General features: G+C 53.4%; 8 protein-coding genes and 1 pseudogene across 8 annotated transcripts, besides 13 other annotated features; all 9 read right to left on the reverse strand.

Annotated features, from left to right (window-relative positions):
- Positions 1–36: a microsatellite.
- Positions 37–690: 654 nt separating this feature from the next.
- Tco025E_00481 (uncharacterized protein) lies at positions 691–2,496 on the reverse strand (the record flags this gene model as incomplete). The annotated part of the gene is made up of 1 exon (XM_029367423.1): positions 691–2,496. The coding sequence occupies one exon, from the start codon at positions 2,494–2,496 to the stop codon at positions 691–693; it is 1,806 nt and encodes a 601-aa protein (XP_029232496.1).
- A 791-nt stretch (positions 2,497–3,287) lies between these two features.
- Tco025E_00482 (putative phosphatidylinositol 3-kinase (tor2)) lies at positions 3,288–6,518 on the reverse strand (the record flags this gene model as incomplete). Its single annotated transcript, XM_029367424.1, has 1 exon — positions 3,288–6,518. The coding sequence occupies one exon, from the start codon at positions 6,516–6,518 to the stop codon at positions 3,288–3,290; it is 3,231 nt and encodes a 1,076-aa protein (XP_029232497.1).
- Positions 6,519–6,679: 161 nt separating this feature from the next.
- Positions 6,680–6,699: a microsatellite.
- A 162-nt stretch (positions 6,700–6,861) lies between these two features.
- On the reverse strand, positions 6,862–8,739 carry Tco025E_00483 (uncharacterized protein; the record flags this gene model as incomplete). Its single annotated transcript, XM_029367425.1, has 1 exon — positions 6,862–8,739. The coding sequence occupies one exon, from the start codon at positions 8,737–8,739 to the stop codon at positions 6,862–6,864; it is 1,878 nt and encodes a 625-aa protein (XP_029232498.1).
- Positions 8,740–9,063: 324 nt separating this feature from the next.
- Positions 9,064–9,098: a sequence feature (A-rich).
- Positions 9,099–9,211: 113 nt separating this feature from the next.
- Tco025E_00484 (cleavage stimulation factor subunit 2) lies at positions 9,212–10,030 on the reverse strand (the record flags this gene model as incomplete). Its single annotated transcript, XM_029367426.1, has 1 exon — positions 9,212–10,030. One exon carries the CDS (start codon positions 10,028–10,030, stop codon positions 9,212–9,214), a length of 819 nt encoding a protein of 272 aa, XP_029232499.1.
- A 25-nt stretch (positions 10,031–10,055) lies between these two features.
- Positions 10,056–10,079: a microsatellite.
- An 82-nt stretch (positions 10,080–10,161) lies between these two features.
- Positions 10,162–10,212: a microsatellite.
- Positions 10,213–10,358: 146 nt separating this feature from the next.
- Positions 10,359–10,402: a microsatellite.
- Positions 10,403–10,409: 7 nt separating this feature from the next.
- Positions 10,410–10,454: a microsatellite.
- Positions 10,455–10,532: 78 nt separating this feature from the next.
- On the reverse strand, positions 10,533–10,928 carry Tco025E_00485 (uncharacterized protein; the record flags this gene model as incomplete). The annotated part of the gene is made up of 1 exon (XM_029367427.1): positions 10,533–10,928. The coding sequence occupies one exon, from the start codon at positions 10,926–10,928 to the stop codon at positions 10,533–10,535; it is 396 nt and encodes a 131-aa protein (XP_029232500.1).
- Positions 10,929–11,254: 326 nt separating this feature from the next.
- Positions 11,255–11,277: a microsatellite.
- Positions 11,278–12,298: 1,021 nt separating this feature from the next.
- Positions 12,299–12,335: a microsatellite.
- Positions 12,336–12,416: 81 nt separating this feature from the next.
- Tco025E_00486 (karyopherin beta) lies at positions 12,417–15,635 on the reverse strand (the record flags this gene model as incomplete). The annotated part of the gene is made up of 1 exon (XM_029367428.1): positions 12,417–15,635. The coding sequence occupies one exon, from the start codon at positions 15,633–15,635 to the stop codon at positions 12,417–12,419; it is 3,219 nt and encodes a 1,072-aa protein (XP_029232501.1).
- Positions 15,636–16,198: 563 nt separating this feature from the next.
- Positions 16,199–18,955, reverse strand: Tco025E_00487 (uncharacterized protein; the record flags this gene model as incomplete). Its single annotated transcript, XM_029367429.1, has 1 exon — positions 16,199–18,955. The coding sequence occupies one exon, from the start codon at positions 18,953–18,955 to the stop codon at positions 16,199–16,201; it is 2,757 nt and encodes a 918-aa protein (XP_029232502.1).
- Positions 18,956–19,656: 701 nt separating this feature from the next.
- Positions 19,657–20,052, reverse strand: Tco025E_00488 (uncharacterized protein; the record flags this gene model as incomplete). The annotated part of the gene is made up of 1 exon (XM_029367430.1): positions 19,657–20,052. One exon carries the CDS (start codon positions 20,050–20,052, stop codon positions 19,657–19,659), a length of 396 nt encoding a protein of 131 aa, XP_029232503.1.
- Positions 20,053–20,108: 56 nt separating this feature from the next.
- Positions 20,109–20,143: a sequence feature (A-rich).
- Positions 20,144–20,269: 126 nt separating this feature from the next.
- Positions 20,270–20,315: a microsatellite.
- Positions 20,316–20,367: 52 nt separating this feature from the next.
- Positions 20,368–20,413: a microsatellite.
- A 29-nt stretch (positions 20,414–20,442) lies between these two features.
- Positions 20,443–20,500: a microsatellite.
- Positions 20,501–21,217: 717 nt separating this feature from the next.
- Positions 21,218–22,769, reverse strand: Tco025E_00489 (serine carboxypeptidase S28; annotated as a pseudogene).
- Between the last annotated feature and the right edge of the window lie 435 nt (positions 22,770–23,204).

The following is a 23,204-nucleotide window of genomic DNA, read 5'->3' on the forward strand; positions in this document are numbered from 1 at the left end:
ATATATATATATATATATATATATATATATATATATGCCAAAGTAGAATAAAGGCACCCAGACGTACTTCGAGCAAACTCCCAATAACTCGAAGTGAAAGGAATTTGTTTGGCAGAGCCACGGGGACTACATCTCAAACCGAAGGGCAGAAAGGATACTTGAGAACACCCAAACAATTCCTTCTTCTTTTTTTTCTTTTTGTGCTCTTGCACCCCTCAGTTTTTACCCCTTCTCTGACTATGCTGTATGCCTCTACTTTTCATTTGCCCCCCCGCCAGGGCGTACTTCCACACACGTTGGTCAGTGAAATCCCGCAGCAGTGTTTCGACGTGAAACACGTAGCAACAATGGGTGGGGGGCAAAACAAAAAAAAAGCGGGGCGAAGAAGCGAGCCAAGATCCACAACGTCAGAAGCGCCGGCTAAACAGGCATGCTCAGCCTGTTGTTCTTGGCCTTGGTTTTGTTGACTGTCCCCTTCCATCAACACTGACGGCTAACATCTTATGCCAAGCACTTCAATCAATCAAAGAAAAAAAAAAAGAACATGATATTCGTTCGTCATTATATGTCCACATTATCAACTCCATCTGTGTTGCAATATAAATCCCACTGCTTGTCCTCTTCTCTTCCTGCCTTCCCAGTTGCACTGACGCCCTGCGCCCGTTGCCGCGCGTCCGCAGATTCCCAGCTTTAGCTGCGTACGTCTCCACTACAAGCGACCGTCTCTTCAGGTAGTGTGCCCTCCATAAGCGCGTCAAGGTCTTTCTTCAATATTTCGCCCAGGCTCCGGGGCAGGCGATGCTCCGCAGTAAAGGCGCTAAACAACGAGCTCGCCAAGTTTGCGGTGAGCATCGGGTCAATGACCGGTTGTCGACGAATGAGGCGCCGATAGAGATTGTTTGCCTCCTTCTTCAATTCGTACTGCTGCTCCTCGGTCAGGCGTCGGCCGCACGGCTCAATCAGGTTCGTCGTAATCTGGTGGCATATGTTGCGGTACTGGTGGGCGAGGCGCCGGGGGAACGGCGGTCGAGCGTATATCGGGCGGGTGACGACGTCGACGCTGGGCTCCCACCCAGGCACCGGCGAGAGCTGCGGCTCGGCCTCCAGCCCGTAGCTTCGCACCTCGTCCTCGTAGAGAGAGAAGCTCGCCATCAACTTGGCGTAGTCCTCGTCATTGCACGCCGGGCCGGTGCGAAACACCGGGTGCCATAGCTCCTTCGCGCCCGTGTCGATGGCGACCTGACTCGCCTTCGTGATGCGGCGGTACCGCGGCCCGTCAAAGTGCAGGTGTGCCAGGTAAAGCTCCACCACGCGTGTGGAGGGCTGATGCAAGCGCGTCAGCGAGGATGCCGAGTTGCCGCCGACGTTTAACACATCTGGAAGTCCAAAATGCAGGAACTCCGCATTGACGCAGCCCTTTTTCTTTTTCTTCTCACTCGCTTTTTTGCCGTCTCTTGAGTTGACGGAGGCATCCCCTCTCAAGGACTCGCCATTGGAGACAGAGTGCTCCATACAGTGTTTCCGCTCTGCCAACTCCGCAGAGACTTGCAGCAGGAGCAGGTCGGACTGAAAGAAACGCGACATCCTTCCCAGGCTCTGCATGCGGTAGTAGTCTTCGACGTTAAGCCCTGGGCGCACCAGGCCGATCTCTGTCAAGTCATTGTCGATAAAAAATACGGCGTCCCAAAACCCGCTTGCCGCCAGTGACCGCACAATGTCCATCTTGTGAAATACAGAGCCATCAAAAAAGGCAGTGTGTGCCGACGGAGCAACGAAGTTGGAGAGACTTGCGAGTGAGATGCCCCACAGAGAAGACCGCATCACCAGCCAACGGACATCGCTTGAGCACCGCGGGGGCTCTGCCGTTTCGCTAAGAAAACTCTCCGCGTCCCCCGGCTGCTCTCGCGGGGCGCGGCTGGTGGCGATGCGCACAACTACGCCATCACTACTGGCCGGGCCTGTGCCGCCGGGACGCCGCACCTTTGGCGGCGTTGAGCACACAAACAGGTTGCCGCAGCCTGGCAGCGCCTTGCCTACGTGGCTGCCGAGAGGGTTACCGCCCGAGAGGAAAAAGGGCGCCAGGAACTCTAGCTTCCCCGCGGGGGCGGGGGCAAACACGTCATCCACGCTGCCCTGCGACAGCAACAGGTGCCTGGCAGGGCAGCTACGGAAGAGGCCGGTCAGCTCATCGTCGGCGAACATGGGGCACTGACGCACCCCAGGGACTCCCGAGGCGACCAACGTGTCGTCCACGTCCCATACGCACAACATCTTCGCGCCCCCCTCCACCGTCGCTCCCTCGCCGTGGTGGCGCGTCTTTGAGGCGCTGGCCAGCGTGTTGACAGAAGCATTCCCATGCGACACGGAAGCGTAGAGCGACTTCACCGCCTTGCTCACCTCCGCAAAGGTGTGAGCCCGCTTAAACGTTGTTCTGATCGTCAGGCTAGGCGGCATAACACCGGCCGCCGCCGCCCCCGGGAGTTCCTCCTTGTCCATAAAAATGCAACGCAAGAGCCCTTTCGGAGGGAAAGGGAAAACAGGAAAAAAAAACACACACAAACCAAAACAAGTAAAAAAGGGGGGAAAAAAAGACCCTATGTGGTTATCCTCAAGTTCCAAGTGAGCCAAGAAGTAGAACAGCGGCAACAAAACAGAGCCATTACGGGTGACGGTGGAAAAAGGAAGGCAAACAGCCACGCTCCGTCCAAAGGGACGGGGGCGAGCCGTGCAGGGCCAGTAGGAATTAACAGCGAAGGCAGCTCGGTCAACACCAACCCAGCACACTCTCAAAAAGAGCTGTAACGCGTTCAGCACACGTGTGCAGCAAATATAGTCCCTGAGCAGGAACAAAATGGAGACATTCGCAGAATAAAGTAAATAAAACAACAACGCGTTCAAAACGAAACAAGAGGAGAAAAAAAAAAGTAACTAAAACTGGGGGGGGGGAGCAACTGCAGGGAGCAATAAACACAAGGAAACTAAGCATGCCGAAGGGGAACTAAAATGCAAAAAAAAAAGCACTCTACTTTGTAGATATACATATGGAGCGCGAGGGGAAAACGAACGAAGCGGCGGCTTAGAAGCAGCAGGGTGAAGAGCCAAGAAGAGATAACAAGCAAGAAAACTCTCAAAAAATGAATCATCAAATTGAAAAGAGGCAAGGTTTCAATGAGCATGCACGTCGTGCTCGCGTCTCCTACCGCTGTCCTTGTCCTCCTCGCTGCCCGCTAATATTTCCAACGCCGGTTGGCCAACTGGTGAAACTTCACGCTTGGTCCTTCGCTGCCTCAATGCGGGGCATCAAAGCGGTCGAGCCCGGTCTTCTCCCGCACCCACTTCAGCCCCTGCGCCACCATGATCCACGTTTGCTTCTGCGTGTCATGGGTGAGGTCCTTCAGCCACGTTTGCCCCCGCGACTGCCTGACACGATCACAAAACAGCGTCTTGCAGGTCCCCTCCGCCGCATCGCGCATAAATATAGTATGCATCAACGCCATGAGCTGCTCGACTGAGTGCACACCGTCAAGCGCCTGCCGAAAGAGAACGTGGGAGAGGAGCTGAAAAAGAATACTCGCGTACGGCCGAACCTCAAGAAACCAGTCAGCCGTTTCCATCAGAAATCTGGAGAGAAAATCTTCCGAGGTGTGTGCCGGGGAAGTTGCAATCGGCCCTTGATCAGGCGGCGGAGGGGAACCGGGCAATAACGAGCCCTGCCACCGCTTCTCGTCGTCGCGCATGAACTTCAGCACACACTCCTCCAGGTCGAGGTCAAATCGCACGTAGCTGGTGGTGACCCGCTCCGCCAGCGTGCGCGAATTCAGCAGCATTCCAAAGTCGATGTGGAAGATGGCACCGCTTGGGTGCACCATCACATTGTCACGGTGCCGATCCCCAATGGCAAAAATGTAATTCATCAAAATAAAAAATTTTGCCGAGCAAAGGAAGTTATTGTGGACGTTGACTACCGAGCCACTTTCCTCCCCTTGCGCAAACGCCCCCGCTCCCTGCTGCTGATCCCGATTTTGCTGCTCCTTCTGATGTCCGTAGTATTGGTCCAGCTGCAGCAGATATTGCAGCAGGCGGTGCTCCTTGTACGGCTGGATGACACGCTGAACGGTGTGCCCGTCCTTCACAATCTCAATGATTCCGGAGGAGGATGAAAGGGGCATGACGTGGTAGGTGGGAAGCACAACGTGGCTTAGTTGTTTGTAGAGCACACTCTGCAGAAACCGCGAGGCGATACACATCACCTTGTCCTTTTCAAGGTTTTCATTCTTGTAGAGAATGCAAATTTGCTCGCCTCCCTCGTCGATAAGAGGAATCAGCACAGGCCGCTGCTTCGAGTTCATTGCTAAAATGCCGCCAAAGCCAATTTTGGTCAGCACAACCCTGGTGTCGAAGGGAAAGAGGATCGGGCAGATGGCGTAGGTGTTCACCAGTGCCGCATCCTGTGCCTCCCTTGCCACGAGCAACAGCCCAGCCTTGCGGAGGCTCTTGTACAGCGACTCGCGCGTGCCGGCAATGTCGTTTTGCTTGACACCCTCCGTCCACGGGGACCGCAGCACGTCCAGAAATTGCAGCGTATTAAGAAACGTTTGATGCGTTTCGGGCCGCCTCGTGCGATCCACATCAATCACAAGCTCCCGCAGGGTCTGGTAGCTCAACTCATCGTAGCGGCAGCGGGCGAAGGTCTCTTGGAAGATCATAAGCGCCAGACTTCGGTCCTGAGCAGACAAGCGCAGTAGCACCGACGTGGCATGTGGCTGGCACGTCGTCAGCTCAAAGATATCCAGCAGAAGCACAACCACGCACTCGCAGACGCGCCTGTCCAGACAGGATAGTTTTTTTAAGAGAAGCTCCTTCGTCACCATCAGGCGCATCAGATCCGCGGTGGGGTGTCCCTCCGGCGCGCGGTGGAGGCACTCAAGCATCTTGATGGCAAAAAACGACGGAAGCATCAGACCACACGCCCTGGTGCACAGCATGTGCCAGTGGCTAACGGATGGCCTCCAGCAAAAGGCGCGGGAGCAGCCCGACCGCACCCACGGATCCGCATCCTTCAACGTCTTCTCGAGCGTTGCGCAGGCCGCAGCGACGAGTTTCTGGTTACTCCAATCCATGGAGATGAAAAGAAAGATGAGCGGCTCAGGATGACCAACCAAGATGTCAACGCTGCTTGCCAGGATGCGCGCGGTCTGCGGCGCCACTGCCAACTTCCACGAGGCGTGTTGATACAGCGAAGACCTATAGTCGCTAAGACACAACTCTGAGGCCCCCTTCCACTGTGGATTTATAGAACGCAGGAGCGCGATCTCGGTCAAAGACAGACCCGCAAGAACAAATATTTCACACAAAAACGCGTGTTTGTTCAGTTTTTCCGCCTTGTCAAAGCACTCCTTACAGGCGCGTCGAAGCTGACCCTCCTCTGCCACGCCAGGCTTGTTCAGTTTCGCGATTGACTTATCCAGTTGCCATGAGGTGCAGCGAGAGCAGATGCGCCGGCCACAGCAGCGGCAATGGCTTGGCCTAACGGTATTGAAGGAAAAGATGGACCATGGGGCAAAAGTCACCCCGCACACAGGACACGCCTTGGCGGCATCCTCCGGCTCCCACACTGGGCTGTGAAATGGATGCCTCTCAAAGTTGGGGGTAAATTCGTCCTCAAAGGGTGTTTCATCGTGCATCACGGGCAGCTCCGGGTCTAGAGACTGTGTGAGTTCGCCAATCAGCTGTCCCTTCGGAAAGAAGTAATGGTCCTCTCCCAACCGCCTCAGCCACTGCTGGGCCACCGCATCACGGGTGGAGGGCCTTTGTTGTCCTTGCTCCTCCCTTGAGGAAACCGAGGAGGCATCGTCTAGTGCAAAGGCCTGCAGGACAGCCTTTCTAAACTTCTCAATCCCCATCTGTCCAGTCTCCACAAGTTCCTCTAACAAGGAGAGACTAGTGGAGAACTTCCCTCTAACCTCCTCCTCAAAAATGCGACTGAATTCCTCACAGAGAAGTGGAAATGCCTCCTCCATCTCCAGGCGTGCCGCGAGCTCAAGCACGTCCATGAAGAGCTTCCGGTTGTCCGACATCTGACGCACGTAGGCACGCACGAGGGCGCTCCTGTCGCCGGCTAACCCCTCCGCGGTGGGTGCGGCAGCCGGCATTGTCCTCCCAACGGCCTCTGCGTTGGTCGTTTCGTGGACCCTCACCGTGGCGGTTTTCGCCCCCCTGCTGCGCTCGTCCATGGCATCGCTGAACGCCTTGGGGGCCTTGCCGTGGAGGAGCACAACAACTTTCTCGAGCTCCCGCATCGCCTGCGCTGAGCCAAAAGAGAGGACCACGGGCGGCCGCATCGACAGCAGACGGCCAAGGTAAAGGCTCTCCGCGAATTCCAGCATCCACCGTGTTCCGTCGCCCAGGACGACATCAACGGCAAGCACGCCAAAGTCGTACGAGTCGTACAACCCCAGCCTCGCACCCCTGGAAGAGGGGTGGGTGCTTTCGATCCCTACTATCTCTGTCTGTTGCATCGCCTGGGCGGGCCGCAATATATATAGTTCCTTCCCCTTCCAGCGCTCGTGGCGGTGTGTAATGAAACCACACACGTTGACACAGCCAGACTATGAAGCCGCGAGAGGTAAAAAAAAAAAGCGGAAACAGAAGAGTAATAGATACAATGAGAGCATGCAACTGTGTGTGTGTGTGTGTGTGCGGGGTGCACGGTGCCGCAAGATGGGCTCCAAAGCCACGGTGTTTTGTGTTTTCCCCTTTTTTTTCTCGTTAGACTTGTTTTGATTTAGAGGGTGAAAAACAGAGAGGCATAGCAACTACATTTCCAGCTCGGCGCGGAAGTGCGGGCCTGTGTTGCCGGTCTCATCGTCCACAGGACCAATAGAAGTGGTTGTCCCAACGCAGGTACGACTGCCTGCCCGTTACTTTACCGTGAAGCGCGACAGCCACCCAGGCAAGAAACGTGACGCAGAAAGCCGCATACGCCACGTACGTGAACGGTGGCACAACGGAAGTGGAAATAGCCAGCAGTCTACAAACTTCTTGGTCTTCGCTAGCGTTCCCGACGGCGTATATGCTAAAGACCACCTGCAGCAAAATGGAAAGCAAACACACAGCCCAAATGTGTCGTATGGCGCCCAGAAGGATGACCAGCACAAACCCAATAATCACAATGACGATCAGTGTCACCAGAACCGCAATGAAAACAATCGTTTCCCATGAACATTTATAAATGTCGCTAAGCGACATCACACAGGCGACAACGTTGCACTCCAGGTAGAATAACGCTGTGACAATGAGAGTACGAGTGGTGACATCGATAGGCATCAAGAGGGCCTGTTTTACCGCCATCACGGCAAACCCAAAACTGTTGCAGGAGTACTGAAAGAAGATATTCCACATGAACAGGCACATGGACATCCCATACAATGTGTAGTTGACACAAGCCAGGAGTCCATAGGCGGCAAGCTCCTTCGTATCTGGGTCATGCAGCGAGCTGAGATAAAACTGCAAGAGCAACTGCGGGGTGGCGAACAAATAAGTGTTAATAATCAAGACATTGGAGAGGCCATTGTACAAGTCGTGTCGAATGACGAAGTATTTTGCCTTGTCGCGAAGAAGTTCGTACCGCAGTGTCACATACAAGAGGGCGATCTCAAAAAAAGGGACGCAAGGGACGACCTTCAGCGAGTTGTCTGGGTAGTCCCAGAGGCGGTCGTCGTAGTCGCGAATGCGCCCCTCCTCGGAGGTCATCACCACAACAATGCTGCCCACGTAGCCGGCCACGTAGCAGAGGATCGTCCAGTAACCAAAGGAGGGATGATTGCTGCGAAACCAAATGGACGCAAGCCAGCCGACGGACACAAAGTTGAGCAAGGTGGCAGCCAAGCCAAGCCACGTGATGACCATGACCAGGATGGAGAAGAAATCTAATATACGCGCCACAAACCAACTAGGTGGTGGAATATTTCGCAAAAGATGCGGATTGTCGTAAAGCAGCTTGGCATATTCAAAGCCTGACTGACGGCATTGCCGCGCCTGCTCCTGCGTCAGGGTTGCACTACGCACACGGCACAGCAGCCTCAGGTACCCAATTTTGTCTGGATAAGTACGAACCCGGTCCGCCCGGTCCACCCGCAACGCGGAATCGATCTCCTCCTGAATGACCTCCTGTACATCAGGATCATCGAAGTTGACTCGTCCTGAACGTAGCAGAGTTCCAATGAGCTCACTGTTGCCGGCAGCAGCGCGAAACACATCGCCGTTGATTTGAACCTCTCTAAAGTCAAGCGCTGCAAGAATGATCCGCTTGCACACATCGTTGGGCGTCCGCCTATACTGGAGAATCACTTCACGCAGGTCAACGGCAATGTCCTCAGAGCGATCCAGCGAGTCATTGGGTGGCGGTGTCTCCTCATGAAAAGGCGATCTACAATAACCCCTGTAGCCCCAGTCACCGCTGTCGTTTGAAGAACTCGAGGAGGCCCTCGCGATGGTGAGTTGCGTGCTGGCCGGCGCCCCCGACTGCGTCGTCAGCGCCGATGCGACGCACGTCACGGCACTGTCGACGGCTCTTCTTATCCACGAGGGCGGCTGTTGCTGCTGCTGCTGCTGGCGACTACTTGCCGCCTCCGGCAGTGGCTGGGGGTCGTCTACCACCGGCATCACCTCCGCAACCCGCACATTCTGCTCGTCGTCAGAGGAGTCGTAAAATCGAACTTGGTAAGCTCCCCGATGCATTTGTCTCGCGCAGGCGCCTCCCGTTCCCCCCGCCGCCAGCTATTCCCCACGCTTCTCCCGCCTTGGGCGGCCGCCTCGCACCTCTGCCGCAAGCTCCGCGCCGCCGGTAAAAAGTTGGGTGAAAGAGAAGGCTGCGGAGGACCGCTGGGCCTGACGCGCTCGCTCCCCAAGCCGTCAGCGGTGTGAAGAAGCAGAGGAGGCAAAAAAAAAAAAGAGGCAAAGTGTGGTGGTCCGTAAAAGCTGAACACACAGAGGAAGAAAGAGCGAGGGAACGAGAGGAAATTCGAGGAAAGGGGAAAGGCATGCACGCACACAATCCGGGTGAGAAAAGAAAAGAAAGAAGAAATCCAAAAAAGAAAGCATTGCGGTATGGGCGACAACAGATGCACTAGACGTTCGGTGTTAGTGGTGCATCCACAAGCAAGAGTACAGCGGCATCCACGCAGACAGGCGTAATGCAGGGACGCTGGACTCATTCAAGGTTGCCTGCCATATCCAACAATCGGGCCCGTAGCACGGACATCTGCTGCCTCTGTACAAGGTCAGGAATGCGATCAAGATCCTCCTCACTCATAGTGACAATGCGCTCCACATCCTCCTCACTGAGCTTTGTCAGAATTTCAATCACCTCGTCGCGTTCCTCCTCCGTGGGTTCAGCCTTCTTTTCTGCAGTATCCTCCTCCGCCGTCGTTGGGGCCGCGTTGACAGGCCGAGCGTCCGTGCGCCGCACCGCTTCAAGCGGAAGCGGACCGTACGGCAGACGTCCTGCATGCTGCAGAATCATCACGACGGCTAGCCGGAGCGCTGGACAACTATCAAGCAGCTTCCGCGCCTCGTCCTTCCGCTCTAACACCAACACGCGGAGTTGTTCGACCGCCTCGTAAGCGTCCGCTACAGGCATGCGCTGCAAGCATTCCAATACATTGTTGTCGTCGCGACCCAGCAAGGGGTCAACATAGCCGCGTGGGAACACCATTCCGCCACGCACCGGTGGCTCATGTGTGTGCACATGCTGGCGACTGCGCTTTCTAGATCGCGAGTTTGCCGCCGACGTGACCTTCATCGTGCGTTCGCCGAAGGAGGTGCCATTGAGCCGCTGAATAGCCTCCTCTGCGCTGGTGACGTCCAGGTAGTCGGCAAAACCGTAGCGGAAGTCCCTTCCTGGTGCCGGGCCCAAAAGGCGAAAGTCGGTGATGTGGCCAACGCTCTCAAAATGCTTTCGAAGGCTTTGCGGCTCCACAAATAGAGGGACCCCTGTGAAGAAGACTCCGGTCGAATGCGAAGCCACCATTGAATGCCTATAAAATGTACCGCCGCTTATTTTCTTCTGCTTCTTCTTCGCCCTTCGTCTCGCCCCTCCTCTTCAAGCGCCTTACCTACAGACTCACGCAGAAGGTCGCACGACGGTGCGGCGCGGTCACTTTTTTTTTCTTGATGTTGTTTTTGTTGTTGTTGTTGTGTGTGTTTTGTCGTGAAATGCGCCAAGAGCAGCAAGACAGGGGGCAAATGAAGGTTGTCCATGCAAAGCAAAACGGCATAACAAGAGTGAGAAAAGAGGCCGCCCACCTCACCCATTCCACCCCATTTCACTGCAGGTATGTGTTCCGCTCCCCACCCCCCACCCCCACACACACGTACACACTCGCAGACACACACACACACAGGGAGAACTCTCTCTCTCTCTCTCTCTCCTCCGCTCTCTCCTTGTCTCTCTCAGCCAGTGCCAGCGCCGCGGAAAGAAGGGAGAAAACAAAAAAAACGCAAAAAGGAGAACGCCCGCTTCTTTTTGCAGCTTAGTGGTCCTGGTTGTCCTCCATGGCATCCTCAAAGTACGTCGCCTCACGGTACCACTGCAGCGCATGATACGTCATGTAACCCCCTCCAATGGCGTAGCGCACGTAGTCTGGGAAGAGGCGCTGCGTGTACAGCATCCGCACATTGGGGCCAAATGTAAAGAAGAAGGAGGCAAGTAAACCCAGCTTCGCGCCCCATAACGGCTGCTGAAGGACCGTCGAGCATCCCGTGGAGAAGCCAAGCATGTAAAGCAAAATGAAGTTGTTGTACACGTTAGAAGATCGCAGGGTCCCACCCTGGACGCTGTTGAAGAGCAAGGAAGTGAAGCAAACACCCATGAGCGGGGTGTTCACCGCGTACGGGCTCATCATCTCCCGGCTTGAGTTGCCGCCCATGTTGACTCGAGCCAACCCCAAACTCAGTTCCTCTTTTGCGTCTTCTTATATTTTTTTCTTTTTGGCTTTGTTTTGCGGGTTCAGTGAATTTCCTCGCCTCAGCCTCCCCTCTGCGGTCGTCCCCGCTTCCTCCGCCTCTCTGCTTTTATTTTTGTTTGTTTATTTGCCTTCTTTTTTTTTTGGCGTCTGTGATTTTTGCGTCTTCCTACACGGCCACCCGCAGCGCGCGCATGCAACTCCCTACCCGCAGCCAACGTGGGATGAAGGGTGGCACGCGGCGCGTGTCACAGCAGCCCCCTCCGCAGAGTAGGCAACGGCAACGGCAGCAAACACACACACACACACACACTAAAAGAAGGAAGACAGAGCAAGATAGCCGCAGAGAGGAAGAAATCTGGCAACACTCCAATCACTCAGTAACGGCACGCACACGCGGAGCGGCCGAGTCGAAGCCCACGGAACAAACAGGGACACACACAAGGAAGGGCCCCTAAGCAGGACCAAAGATGAGTCGGACGGTTTGCGGCTCGTGGCATTAATTCCTCATCGTTATTCGCTCTTCTGTCCGTGATGAACAACGACGCAAAAAGTCTTCCAGGTGAATCTGATCGATTTAAAAGCATATATATATCTATATGCATATGTGTTTTCCATTACTGCCAAGTTATTCGTGGGTTGGCACCAGCGCGCCCCTCTCCTCCTCAAGTCGGGGCGCAACCCCCTTCTCCCTTACAACAGCGGCCCAGATTAGAAATGTTAATGACGGACACCGCATGCCCGTCACGACGTTAATACGCCCCAGTTATTGTGTACCTGAGCACATGTGCGAGGAAGACCCACTCATGCGCTCTCACGCAGTCCCTTCTCTCTCCTCAATTGTATTGCGGGGCACAGGGCTCAGTTTCCTATGTTTTTGTTTTTTGCCTTGCAGTTTTTGTTTTCCTCTTTTTTTCTCTGTGTATTGGGTCCTTTTTTATTGGCTTATATATAAATATATATCGCGCACGCACGCGTGCGCTGCTTTCACACGCCCACTATTGTAGCACGTGGCTCCGCGGCAGTTGCGTGCATGTGGGGACGTGGAGGTTAATGCCGCCGCTTGGGGGTGTGCCTGGGCGCAGAGGACAACTCCAACGACGGCGGCTGCCGCAGGGAGGGGACGCGGCGAAGAGGGAGCAGAAGAAGAAACCAAAGACAACGACAACAACAACAGCGGCGGCGGCATTCACGGAATCTTCTCGTCATCGCAGGCTTGTCCCTCCAGCTGCGTCCCCTGCATCGTTCGCGGAACAGAGTCCCCCTCCGTTCTCTCGTCACCTCGGCCTCTGGGCTCCCCGCGGTCGTCTTTTTATCCCTGGTCTGTTGCTTCATTGTTTGTTTGTTTGTTTTATGTTTGTTTGTTTGTTTTTGTTTTTCTCCTCGCCCCGCTGCCCCCTCCACGGTTGCGGCCGCCACAGCTGGAGTTTTGCCTCTCCCCTTGTCGACAGCCTACATGTGCGCAAGTTGGGCCCGCGTGGACTCGTTCAGCACGTCCTCGTCGGCCGCCTGGAGTCGCAGAAGAATTGTCTTCGCCTGTGCCTCGTCTCCCTTCAGCAGCGGGTGTCGCTGCACGACCCACATCAGCACACGCTCGTGCACCCGGCACGCCTCCGTCTTGTCCCCGCCAGCGGGGAGGGAATTCACGACGCGGGCAAGCGTCTGTGCCTGTTCCTGTTCCGGCAGAAGCTGGTGGTACAGCGAGAGGAGCGTCACCGTCGTGCTAATTGCGTTGCACGTGGCATCCTCGTACTCCTCGTTGTGCTGCACGGCCAAGTAACGAGTGACAATCCCGTGCACCTGCTCAACAAACTGCCGAGTCGCAGGATACTCGTGGTGCTCAAAGTACTGCAGCAAAAGATTCATGAGATAGAAGGCGGATTGCAGCACATCGGCGTCCTGGTGCCGCCGAGCAAAGTCGATGACGCTCTCGACAATCGTGGGGATTAAGCCAGTCACGTGGTCCGGGGCGTGCTCCACTAAACTGCACAGCAGCGCGAGACCGCGTGCCACCATGACGTCCTTTTCGTCCCCTTTGAGCATTCGCTGCAGGACCGGGATGAACTTGGTGTTGAAAACGGGGGCAAAGACGGCGCTGGCACGCTCGAGCATCTTGTCAAGGAGGTCGCAGGTGTCGCGAATGAGGGCGTCCGCCTCCTCCTCCTCCTGCTTCAGCTTGTCCAGCTCGTCGTCGTCGTTCTCCTGCAACTGGGACTGCAGACTCTCCGCGCGGCTCTCCATCGCGCGCTGCAAGACCCCAAGAATCTTCTCGCTAATGGAGTCCACCGTCTTCGGTGACACAAGCGTGGGTGCATCGTCGATGCAACGGCTAATCACCACCGACATGGCGCTCGACGCCTCCAAGTCGTCCTCCTCCGCAAACTGGTTTAGGAGCGGGGACATCACGCTAACCGCCACTTGGGCCCGCCCCGTCGGGTCGTATGCGTCCATCACGCCGTCTAAAATCAACGCCCCGCTCTCGCGGATGGAGGAGTCTGACTGGAAGCTGATCAGCTTCACGGCGGACTCCGTAATTTGCGGCAGGTGCGGCAAAAGCTGCCGCCCAACATACGACAGCATGGCGCTGACAACGCTGGCCGCAAGGTCCTTTTCCTCAATGAGGCCCGTGTGCAATTTGATCCTCCTGACACCCACGCCGGGGACCACCACGCGCATGGTGGTCACCTTATTGTCATCCTCGTCCTCATCCTCGTCGTCGTCGGCGACGCCAACCTCGGCGTTCTCCACCTCCGTGTCACACTCCACATTCATCATGGAGATAAGCACAGGCATCACAATCTCCAGGTAGGGAGCCACCTCCTCCCTGAGGCAATCCGTCATGCATGTCCAGCCCCGAAGCACGTAGCGCAGACGCATGTCGTCGTCCTTCGAACCCCTTGCCAGGTGATTCAGCAGATCGCGCAGGTAGCCGCACATATCATGGGCGTAGGGGGCAAAAACTTCCCTGCCCACCCCACAGGCCAAGAGCGTCGTGCACTCGATGGTCTTGCACTTCATCATGACCGTCTCCGGGGCATCCGGCATCGCCAAAATCTCCTGGAACACAGGGACAAGGTGACTGGCATACGGCTTCAGTAGACCTTTGCAGGTGGAGATGACGGAAGAGAGGGCGCCGAGGCAATCCTCGCGAAGAAACCTGTGCGGTGTCTGCTTCAGAAGCGTCACGAGGGAGACGCAGAGGCCCTCAATGTAACCTTCGAACAGCTTGAGGAAGAGCGTGTCATCCTCGTTTTCACTCTCTTCGCACTGGTCAAAGAAGGAATCCAGGCAGCGGGCCGCACGCGTTGCAACGGCTGGCACACTGTCGCCGAGGCACCCCATGACGGCTGGAACAATTACCGCGGACAACTGCTCCTGCATTTTCGGTGCAAAATCGCTGGACATCTGCGTGAGGCAATCCAGAGCGCTGGCGCGGACGTACTTCACCTCATCCCGGACGGCAGGGATAACCATATGAACGATTTGCTCAAGATGCTTTTCAAGAACCGTCGCCATGCCCTCCGCGAGGTACGTAATAAGCAGCAGTGCCGCATTACGCCGCTTCCAATCGGAAGAGTGAATGTTTTCGACGAAGAGCCGTTGAGCCAAGGCGTCCAGCTTTCTCCCGCCAAGCGCCGACGCCAGTCGATCAATCCCGCTGCTCCCAACAGTGTCATCATTGTCCTCCTCAAGGTCCTCCCCGTCAAGGTTGACGCCCTTCTCGTCCCAGTCATCCGGCATCTCGGGGTTGAGTGTGTACTCAAACAGGAGCTGCAGGAAGGAGGCGGAGAAGTGTGGCACCTTGCGCACCGTCCTCGGCTCACTCTCGCAGTAGGTCAGTAAAGCCTCAATGGCCATGTGACGTGCGCCCGCCCCTACTGACGGTGTCGAGGCCACTTCCATCAATCCCTGCAGAAGCGCGGATGTGTGACCCACAAAAAGCCCGGCGGCATTGGCGACGCCGTCTGCGAGTTTACCGGTCAACTGCTCCGCGTCATCCCAGTTGGAGGCGTTGAGGGCGTCCTGTACAGCTTGCAGCATCAAGGGAACCAACTCGGCCAACTCGGGCACAGGGTAACACATGGCAACGTTGACAAGGGCGTCAAAGGCGCTCTTTCGCGCCTCCACGGAGGGGTCTGTCAGGCAATTCTTAATTCCAGTCACCAGTTTGGCTGTGTAGGCCTCGAAGTAGTTCGCCATGGTGGGACCCGTCGCGGCAATGATCTCGCAGCAGATCGTCTTGAGCTGACAGGCCGACTCCGCATTCTCGAGGATCTGAAACACACTCTGCCAAAGCTCCCCCCATTCCTGGCCCAGCGCATGCATCTTGACGACAAGGGCACTCACGCACGCCGCGGCCAATCCCCGCTGTACACCGAAAGCCGCCTTCCCGAGCACCTGCAACATGAGCCCTTTCACGGCCTGCTGCGTCTGCGCATCCGAGACGTCGTAGCAGTTGGACTTACTGCTGAAGAGCTTTTTTAGCAATACCATGCCCATCTGCATGGACTGCGGGCTCTCCGTGACGGCGCAGAGTTCCGAGAGGCTGCACATCATCCACACGCCGTTATTCGTGGCAATTGTCTCATACTCCGCCTCCGCCGCCTTGCGCACGGAGTTGTCCGCCGACCTCAGGTTGTCGAGTAGGCGTAGAAGCTGCGTCTGATCCATCTCCCCCGCAATGTTTGGACGACGGCAAAAAGGAGTCAAGAAATGGAAATTACGAGAAGCAGCAGCAGAAAAAGAAGGAGGACCTGGGTCTCTCTCTCGCGCGCGCGCTCGCCTTTCCCCTTACAATTATGCGTAGCGATGGACCTCCTATTACGTACTTTTAGTGGCTTACCGACTCTTCACTTTTCAACCCTTTACCTCCCCGCTTCTCCTCCGGCCTTCCTTCTTTTTTTTTCTCTCTTTTCCTTTTACTAGTCGCTTATCTGGCAGGTGTCACAGTTTACCAGAGGCACAACGACAAGAAAAACAGGGAGGAAGGCGGAGTGAAGACGCAGCAACAAGACGCGAAACGAAAAAAGAATTAAAAATAATAATGCTAAAAAAAAGGGGGGCGTTAGACACACTCTGAGAAGCAAAAATGTACACGCCGAGAAGGGCACAGACGTTGTATAGCAAGAGGGAAACCCCATCAAAAAAAAAAGCCCACGGATGGGTGGATAGGGCGTTACAAGAAGATGTCTGCGCTCCCTCCGCCGCACTTCGCTCTACGTTTCCCTTCCCTTCTATGGGTTGGCAGAAACAGCCTCTATTGCGCTCCGCAGTCCAGCCACAGGCGCAAAGGCCTCGAGAAACGCCGCGGAAAAAGGAGACGAGGACTCCTCGTTCCAAGGAGGATCCGTGTAGAAGAGGACAATGGTGCGCGGCCAGGCGTACGCCCAGCGAAGCACGGTATCCATGAACGCGTCCTCGTCAAACGATATCCCTGGCAAAAGTGACAGTCCTACCACCATCCACGAGCGCCGAAGGGCGGTGGCCAAAACCTGAAACGCCAAGGCACTCATTGCCGCGGCATTGCCCGAGGATGCTGGAAACTCAGTCGCAGCCGCAGCACATCTGCCACGCGAAGATGTGCACACAATCGGGGTGCTGCCGTCACTGAGGGGCTCCATTTTGCCCTGCGACTGAGGTGAGAGGGCCGCAGCCACCGCCAACTCGCGGCGATCCAGCAACACACCGTGCAGTAACTCGATGTGGTGAAGCGCGTGGTCATTTGATAGCACAACCTTTACAGCGTGAGGGTGTGGCTGCCACACCGCCGAAAACGGCACAAGTCTACCCAGCGTGATGCATGCAAGTCGCCGCCGCGCTGTGGGCGGCATCTCACGCGGGTCATCGCACCCTGCGCCTGGCAAGGACAACAGCACGGACCGCACGGCCCCACGCAGAACACATTGAAACCACCCTGTAGGATGAATGACGCCGTCCTCATCGATGAAGGGGCGAAGAACGGGATGAACGTCGCCGTAGTAGCAGAGGTCTCCCAAAGTAAGCCAAGCCCTCAATGCCGGCAACAGGAGCTCAAACAGAGAGGAAAAATCAACAACAGATTGCAGCACGGCCGGTTTGCGCAAAGGAGCCAACCCTGCCGTGGCGTTTGAGGCCGCGACAGAATCCGCAGACTGTCGTCCCCGAAACGACTGCGAACCTCCATCGCTGCTGTCGTGAAGACGCAGAGCTTCCAACAGCCAATCGCTTACCAGTGCTGGTTGGGCCTGCGCTGAAACCAGTAACCATTGCGGTTTCAACTCCAACTCACGGCGCGGATGCAACAAGCAAGCAAACCCATCTTCCATTCGAAACAGAAGCTCTGTATTGCGTCCGCTTCGGCCTGCGGCGCGCGCAATTGTTGTCATGAGGTTAAAGCAATCAACTGAGGAAGATGCCGGACGGTGGGCCTCACCAGACAAGACAAACAGCATCTGTAGGCCGCAGGACTGTGAAAGGGAGGCAACGACTTCCTCGGATGTACGTGCAACTGCGACCGAAAACGTTTTTGCTGCTGCCATTACTTCTCGCAATGCGTTCTCACGTGTCCAGTGATTCACTGCATTCCAAGCACAACGCGCCTGTGCAGTCTCGCGTGATGCAGAGACTTCACGGCATTGACTACCGGACGTATCGCTATCAGCCACACGCACTTCGTGCGAGCGTCCAAGTAAATCAGGCTGAGCCACGCCAGAAGGGGCGTCTGTGTCCGTTATTAGGGAACGCATGATATTTTTGTCCTGGAGAAGACGTCGTTTAATGGTCCATGCAATCAACGCTTTCGACACATGTCTCCTACCAAGCTCGGTTTCAACAGAATTCGAACCCGACCCGCCAGAGTCGCTTTTCTCGCCTTCCACAAGAGAGGGTGCTGCTCGAGCGCCCTCATGACTCTTGCCGCGACGTGTAGGTGGCGAAGCATGCACCAAAGGAGCATTATTCGATAAGGAGAGTAATACACGGCTGTCTGCTTCACTGCCAACCGGGCTCTTCATTGCTTTGTGATCTTTTTGCTCCATGAACGCCACTGCAGACGCCCCAAGAGCCTTATCGCTTTTCAGGGGGGGAACTTCCTTCTCCCTCACATGCTTTATTTCCGCTTGCACAACAGGAGCTACGTTCAGCGATACTGGGTGCTCAAACTGCGTTTGTAATTCACTGGAATCCGAAATACTTTCACCATCCCCCGGCGCGGCCTCAACGGGAGAAATGGGAGCTGTGGAACACACCAACGAGGACTTCTTCACTTTCACCGGACTCCGCATCAAGGCTGGCGCTGCAACGTTGCCGGAGTGGGGTTCCCCTGCGTTCTCGCCTGCGCCCGCCTTCTGTGGATAGGTTACTGTATTGGCGATACCCACTTCCTCCTCTCCCCCTTCTACTGTCTCGTCTGCCGCGGAAGTCATGGGTTCCTCAACAATGCGACGCTCTGTCCAGCTATTCGCAAAGGCCAATTCTACCGCACTCACACGGAGAACTTTTATTCTAATTACATCTCTGGGAAATATTGTCAATTTCACAAATGGTGCCACTAACGTGCCTGGAATCACCGCGCGAGTGAACGTGCCTTTTATGTCCTTCACGCGGAGAACGCCAACGTAGCCTGTGCGTGGGTGGTTAGAGCACGACACGACAAGACGCTCAATCGGTGTCTTTGCTTCTCCCGAGCCATCTACGATAGCATCAAACAAAATGGATAAAGCGATGTCTCTTGTGCGCTCGATACGAACACCGGTTGAATTCTTCGTTGGTGCCGTATGCGAGATAAGTTCCTTGCGTAGATAGTTCTTGGGAAGGGAACTCAACACAAGAAAAGGATGTGGAGTTTGATTAAGGTTGGTTGTCCAAACTTTGTCCTCCTGACGCTTGCCTTTGGTGGCCCCACTAATAAAAACAGCAGCAGCACCAACACCACTGGCTTCAACAACTCTAGAAAGAACCGGTTGAGGTGAGGGCTCAAATTGTATGGAAGGCCTATGACGTGGACGGTGCATCGCCCCCTGTTGCTGTTTTTTATTGCGTGGAGAAACCAACAGCTCCTGCGTAGCTCGATTATTCTCAATGGCACTTTCCTGCTTAGTCGTTAGCGCCTCCTTTTTTTTTGCTTGCCATCATGATGGCTGTGGAAAGCATCTCCAACAGCCCCATCATGAGGCTGTGACGGAGCCCGTTTTCCTGCTTTAACTTTCGAAACAGATGGAAAACCACGGTGAGACGTTCCCACTAACTTCTCCAGCGCCTGCGAAACCGCATCCAAGTCAAGTTCCATAAACACCCCCTTCCTCCCCACTAAGTAGAACGGAAAAATAAGAAGCGTTAAAAAAATGCTCTAATAGTCAGATGCAAGCTTTTTTTATTTTACTCATAGCAATAATAATAATAAACAAAAAAACATATATGAACTGCAAAAAAAAAAGTGTTGCAGCAAATTATATTATATATGTGTATATTGTTCTTCTTTGTTCACTTGTTTTTTTTTTCTCTTCTTTTTGATTCTTCAGACTACAACTCAGACACATAAATTACAAAAAGACGTACATACGCACATCCTATATTTCCAGTAAAAGTGGGTATCTTCCGCATTTTCTTTTTCTTCCAACTTTTTGGCAAACATATGAGCACATACGCATATGTACATGTACAGTGTCAAAAATGTGACCAAACGCATAGGAAGGAAAAAAAAAAACTGTATACTCTACAGCTCGGCTGCTTCCCCAGCTTCCTTTTGCTTCCTCAGCATCTCATAGTTGACCAATACATACGGATGATTGCGAAGATTCGTACTATGATGCGTATTGTTACGCAGAAGGTACTGTGCTAGCCACGTCACCGGATTTGTATTTCCTGTTGCTTGGAATCGGTCGGGAAATGCATACGGTTGGGAAAGTCTCTGTTGCTCACGCCTCACTAAGTCATAGAGGGCCGGGATAAGGGTAGGAAAGAGGGTTTCACGCAAATAAGTGGCATTTTCGTCCGCTAAGGGGAGTTTAATAGACGACTGAACACCGTCATAGCCGCACCAAAGTTGTTCCTCTATCAATCGGACCATCATCTCCTCACTAGGATACGACACGGTTTCAGCGCTCTCCATTGTAGAAGAATACTCGCAAAGCAGGTTTAAAGCCCTCTTTACACCTATAAAGGCAGTAAGTGAAAAGAAAAATAAATAAATGATAAATAAAGGATTTCAGAAGACACCAGAAGACACATTTCCGCCCAACATTCGGCTCACACAGCCACAACAGTTCCTATACACTCGGAAATGCACAAAACCAGTGAAGGCAAATAGGTTTCCAACATGGACGGACTATTATTATTATTATTATTATTAATGATCTTGTTATTATTATTATTGGGAGTTTTAAAAAAAAAAGGTCCCGTAGATGATAGCATGATGATTCATCCCAACAAATGCAAAACAAAACAAAACAAAACAGTAAAAAAAAGACAAATAACGCACACATGTTAAACGGAGGAAATGATAAATTTTACAAATATAAATATAAATATATATATATATATATATGTTTATGTATATACACTCAAAATCCGGTCACGCAATAAAAATATGGTGTGCGGCTCGTAGTCTGAAGAAAAACTGCAAACAGAACATCCTCACAAAAGCATCTCAGAGTAATCACAGCCAGCCACCAAGGCCAATATTCTCGAATACAGCCATAAAGAAAGTCACAGACAAAGAAGGTTCTTAATTCATAACCATCCAAATTGAAACCTATCCTGGCCAAAAGCATGCCCCAATAAAGAGCACATCACTGAAACCTTACCGACTCCTAAATATAACTTCAAAGAAAAGCCCTCCGAAAAAGAAAAAACAAAACAAAAGTTCTTATTTTTGGTTTTCAACCTTCATTTTTTGTTAATTTTTTTTTCTATTACCATTATTATTAGCAGTAGTAGTAGCCTTTCCTTGAAGATATATTTAATATTCTGTAATGTTTCAGTACAAAAGCCGTAAAGAAAAAAGATAAAATACAATTCTTAATTGACACCATCTCGCAAATCCCAGGAACAACACTATTTCAGAAGCCTCGATGCAACCGTTCCAAAAGTCATACTGGTAATAGCAGCAGTAGTAGTAACAACAACAAAACATGGTCGCTGCGCCAGAAGGCATTTACTAAATAACAAACCATATATCGTTATATGCGTTGTGCCTCGGCTCTGTGGACAGATATCTTTTTATACCACCGTCCCTAGACAAAAAAAAAAAAACGAAATCGCCGCAGAAAAAAAAAACATTGTCAATAAAAGAACCCAAATATACCACGGGAAGCATTCTATCGCATTTCCATGTCTTTGGTCCTCATCACCAATTAGCTGTGATAGTTGTTCAAAAGATTGAACAAAAACCGCATCTTGAACCCCAAAACTTGAAAGCGTATGTTTTTCTTTTTCTTTTTCGTTTTTTTTTATGCGGCCACTAACAAATAAGACAAATGTTCCCTATTCATACAACTTGCATGTTCAAGAAAGTTAATAATTACAACCTTTCCGGTAGGAGCCTTTTTCAAGCCATAGACTTCACCACTCTGTTGAAAAAGAAAAACAATAAAGATAAGCTCTGAATAGCTTTATGCAATTCCCTTCTTCCAAAAAGGTACTCTTGCGAACTTTGCCACCAAGGACAAGGACAGATGAGACTGGTTCGCTTGCCATCCAAGCATCCAAGTAGAAATCCAGTTATCTTTTTTTTCTGCTTGCTTCGTAATGGTGCTAGATAATTTAGTTGTAGAAGGGTCAGCTCTCCACAATGACCACAGCCTTCACATTCTGCAACGATAGCCTGAGAAGTAGGTCCCAACGTTTTAATGACTCCGCACGCACTCCACGGATCATCTGACCCTTGCAAGGTGAACACATTTGATACCTGTGGGTTTTTACCATCCCATTTAGCATTAACATGAAACGTGTCAAGAAAAAAAAATTGTCCAAAGGCCGAGCAGCACTGATTCGCAAAATGATCTGAATTTCTAGTGGGAAATCGCAGACTATTATGATATCACACCTAAAAAGCGTGCAACTTTACTAAAGGTCCGATAAATCCATTTGTAGCCTGCGGAAACCCATTCGTTTGGTACTGAGCTCTTCGATACGCATTCCTTACTGTAAAAGCAGTGGGAGATAAAGGATGATCCATACACACGGTAAATCGGATTGAAAAAAATTGTCCCAAAGGTTCCGTTTTATTTTGTGGTAGAATCATTTCGAACTTTTCGTTTGTTCTTTTTATTTTTTCATACTGAATTGCCGCTGTCACAGCGTCAGCCAGCATATACGATGACCGGTTTTAATCAAACTAACGTGGAATACGGAATCGAACGCCAAAAATGGAGAAGCGTCACCTCATATTCCCAGAGGTTTACTAACAAGGATTGTACACCATGAACTGCGCGGGTACATTCAAGTGAAATTTCGGATTTGCCATGCCTAAAGGAAAAAAGTTAAACTGAGCTTCAACAACCCCACTACCGCTCCAAACCCCCAAAGCAGCCGCCAGGCATTTCACCTCGTACTACACACTTAGGGCACTAGCGTAGCTTCCTCCAATGATAAATAAACCAAAGAAGCTTCTCCTCAAGGAGCACTTTTTCAAGTAAAACTTGGAAAGAGCGCAAATCACCCAAGGCAAATGTGTACACCAAGATACCTTTTAAACCTTTCCTCCCCTTTTAAGGGATATGGCAAACTTTGTCGATGGCTACAATTTGCCAATGCCAAAAAGAGCACACCCCGCCGGCGCTCCGTGGAGCCCGGGACGCCCGCTCGGAACGAAACCCCCGCGGGTCCCTCGGGATGTAAGGCGCCGCCCCCCATGCACACGCGGAACAAGCCAAACAGCTACGCCGACCAAACGCGGCCCCCTGAATAAAGAAACGGCCCGCGGGCCGTCAAAAAACACCACGGGAGTCTCCTACGTCGACCCCGCCTCTTCCCGGGCGGGCCCGCCCCGGCCTGTCCGGGGGCCGGGCAGCAAGCCGCCCCGCGGGCAATTCGCGCCCGGCGCCCCTCCCATTCCTTCCCACCGGCGCCGGCGCGACAACCTAAAAAGAAAAAAGAAAAAAAAGGCCGCCCTGCTTCGGCCGGCGGGCGGCGGGGTGGGCGGCGCCCCGCCCCTTCTTCGGGGGGGCGGGCTGTCCTGCCGCGGGGGCGGCCGCGGCCGCCGCCCCCCCTGGGAAAGCCGCGCCTGCGGCCTGGCTACCTTCGCCGCTGCGCAGCGGGGGA

This window comes from Trypanosoma conorhini (genome assembly GCF_003719485.1).
Source record: "Trypanosoma conorhini strain 025E chromosome Unknown Tco_14.4_contig_00011, whole genome shotgun sequence".
NCBI lineage: Eukaryota > Euglenozoa > Kinetoplastea > Trypanosomatida > Trypanosomatidae > Trypanosoma > Trypanosoma conorhini.